General features: G+C 34.3%; 1 protein-coding gene across 1 annotated transcript; it reads right to left on the bottom strand.

Moving 5' to 3' along the window:
- Window positions 1-1,000: 1,000 nt before the first annotated feature.
- Window positions 1,001-2,033, bottom strand: LOC146903423 (uncharacterized). The gene is made up of 2 exons (XM_085737239.1): window positions 1,806-2,033; window positions 1,001-1,711 (listed from the first exon to the last, which is right to left on the bottom strand). Exons 1-2 carry the CDS (start codon window positions 2,031-2,033, stop codon window positions 1,001-1,003), a joined length of 939 nt encoding a protein of 312 aa, XP_085593365.1.
- Window positions 2,034-2,845: the final 812 nt, after the last annotated feature.

The following is a 2,845-nucleotide window of genomic DNA, read 5'->3' as shown; positions in this document are numbered from 1 at the left end:
GTGACAAGTAGAGAATGTGTTTGGTTAAGGTCATTGATTCAACATATACAAAATAATTGTGGTTTATCTTCTGCAAGAATGGATGCAACAATCATTTATGAAGATAATACAACATGCATTTCTCAGTTGAAAGAAGGATACATTAAAGGAGACCGAACAAAACATATTTCTCCAAAATTCTTTTTCACTCATGATCTTCAGAAGAATGGTGATGTCAACATCCAACAATTTCGTTCGTGTGATAACCTTGCAGATGTTTTTACAAAGTCACTCTCAAGAAATGTATTTGAGAAACTTGTATCAAGAATTGGTCTTCACCGTTTTAGAGATATTTGTCTTCATGAGGGGGAGAAATAAATGTATTCAGCACTCTTTTTCCCTTCACCATGGTTTTATCCCAACTGGGTTTTCCTAATAAGGTTTTTAACGAGGCAATTCACACTCAAAAGGATATTGTACTCTTTTTCCTTCACTAGATTTTTTTTTCACTGGATTTTATTTTAGTAAGGTTTTAATGAGGCATATCCTCGATGGACATCCAAGGGGGAGTGTTATAAATAATGGATGTCCAAATTGATGGGTCCAGCCACTGTATATGCCAGTCAAAAACCAAAAGGCAACTGCAAATTGCCCATTTGTTACACTAGCTGCCCATAGGCTTATAGCTTACGGTACAGTAATGTTTGAATTAACTTCAAACAACAGTAGGCTTAAGCTTCTATAAATAGCACGGCAAATACAACACAATTGATAAGAAGAGAATAACAACATTTCTATATTCTCTCTTTTTCTCTCTATCATCCTATCTATTTATTTAGTTTTATAACACGTTATTACCCACTTAGACGCTGCTGATTTCTTTGCTGATCCTGATGAAAAGATTGATCATCTAACTAGAGATGAAAATATCCAGGAATAGAACCCCACCAATAAAATGTTGAAGAGTACCTTTTATTATAGGAAAATAAAAGGTACTCTTAAACATTTTATTGGTGGGGTTCTATTCCTGGATATTTTCATCAGGATCAGCAAAGAAATCAGCAGCGTCTAAGTGGGTAATATCGATATTACCATAATCATCTTCATCATTTTCACATGCAAATTGAGTTTCAGCCTTTTTATCTTTATTCTTAAGTGATTGTTGGTAAAGATCAACAAGATATTTTGGCGTACGACAGGTACGACTCCAATGACCTTTACCTCCACAACGATAGCAAATACTCTCATTACTTTTGCTGCTTTGACCAATCTCATTCCTTCCAACATTTTTCATCTTCTGGTGAGAAAATGTGTTTTTGTAATCTCCATTGTGATTACGATTAAAACCATGACCACGTCCCCGTCCACGACTATGACCACGTCCACGTCCACGACCATGTCCACGGCCACGACCACGACCATGAGTTTGTCCATGGTGATCATGCGTTGCTATATTCACTTCTGGGGATGGAGCACTACCAGTGGGACGGGCCGCGTGATTTTTCATTAAAAGCTCGTTATTTTGTTCTGCCACAAGCGGGCACGATATCAAGTCAGAATACCTTTTAAAACCTTTTTCGCGGTATTGTTGCTGCAGGATCACATTAGATGCATGAAAAGTGGAGAATGTTTTTTCTAACATCTCCGCATCAGTCACTTTTTCTCCACACAATGTCAATAGAGAAGTGATTTTAAATACAGCCGAGTTATATTCGATTACAGACTTAAAGTCCTGTAAACGCAAATGCATCCATTCGTGACGAGCATTAGGAAGGATGACGGTTTTTTTGATGGTCAAACCTTTCTTTTAAATTATCCCAAAGAACTTTTGGATCTTCTATGGTAAGGTATTCATTTTTTAGATCCTGATGAAGGTGGTGACGAAGGAATATCATGGCCTTAGCCTTTTGTTGATCAGTTGTTACTTTTCCTTCTTTAATAGTATCTCCATGCCCTTCGGCATTTAAATGAATTTTGGCATCAAGGGCCCAAGCCAGATAATTTTTTCCAGAAATATTAAGAGCCTCAAAATCAAGTTTTGCAAGGTTCGACATGATTCAATCTATAATACAGAAAAGCATAATCATCATTCAATACACACATATATATATACTATAACAAAAATAAAAATACCATTTTATTTAATAGCAACGATTACAAAATATAATGATAATATAATATTTTAATCTAAGCCACCACGAAAATAAAAAGTAATCATACAAGCAAAGACTAATAATGGTAAAACGAAAATTATAGCTAATAGTACAAAATCTTCTCCTAATTCTTCAATATGAGTGAAAAACAAGAAGAACACAATAACCACAAATAGAGTGATGCAAAGGAAAAGGATTTTAGCCATTTTGTAAGTATGGGTAAATATTTTAAGATGTAAAAAAATATGAATGAAGGCGAGGTATTTATAGATTGAATTTTATAAAAATGACCGTTATTATTACCGTTAAATCCACTGTTCATAGCCGTTAAAAAAAACTGTTCATGACCGTTGAATTTACTGTTCATGACCATTGAAATCACTGTTCATGAACGTTAACATCACTGTTCATGACCGTTGATTTCACTGTTCATAACCGTTGAATAATGAGAAAAATATTTTAAGTGTTAAATATCATCTAGGTTAGGTGATAGATCTCTGGCAAGTGCACCAAATACTATCGAAGTAGAAAAAATATCGATCCCACGAGGACTGTTTTTAACTTCAATAATTCAATTGCGTTATAAAAATAAGATATATAAAAGTTTATTTTGTTTTGCCACTAGGCAGTAGATTTGGTTTGATTTTAAGAAATCAATTAAAAGAATAAGATTTGATTAAGAAAATATGGAGAGAGATGAGATCAGGTCTTCG

Source organism: Medicago sativa, chromosome 8 (assembly GCF_051527215.1).
Source record: "Medicago sativa cultivar Bolivia chromosome 8, Bolivia_mono, whole genome shotgun sequence".
NCBI classification, from domain to species: Eukaryota; Viridiplantae; Streptophyta; class Magnoliopsida; order Fabales; family Fabaceae; genus Medicago; species Medicago sativa.
Note: the sequence above shows the minus strand (reverse complement) of the source record. Positions and strands in the feature narration are given on the sequence as shown.

Bases quoted from the DNA above. Each gene is read 5' to 3' on its own strand.
- LOC146903423 (XM_085737239.1), bottom strand. From the start codon at position 2,033: ATGTCGAACCTTGCAAAACTTGATTTTGAGGCTCTTAATATTTCTGGA. The intron at 1,712-1,805 runs GTTCTTTGGGAT...TTGCGTTTACAG, and splicing joins TTACCATAGAAGATCCAAAA to GACTTTAAGTCTGTAATCGA.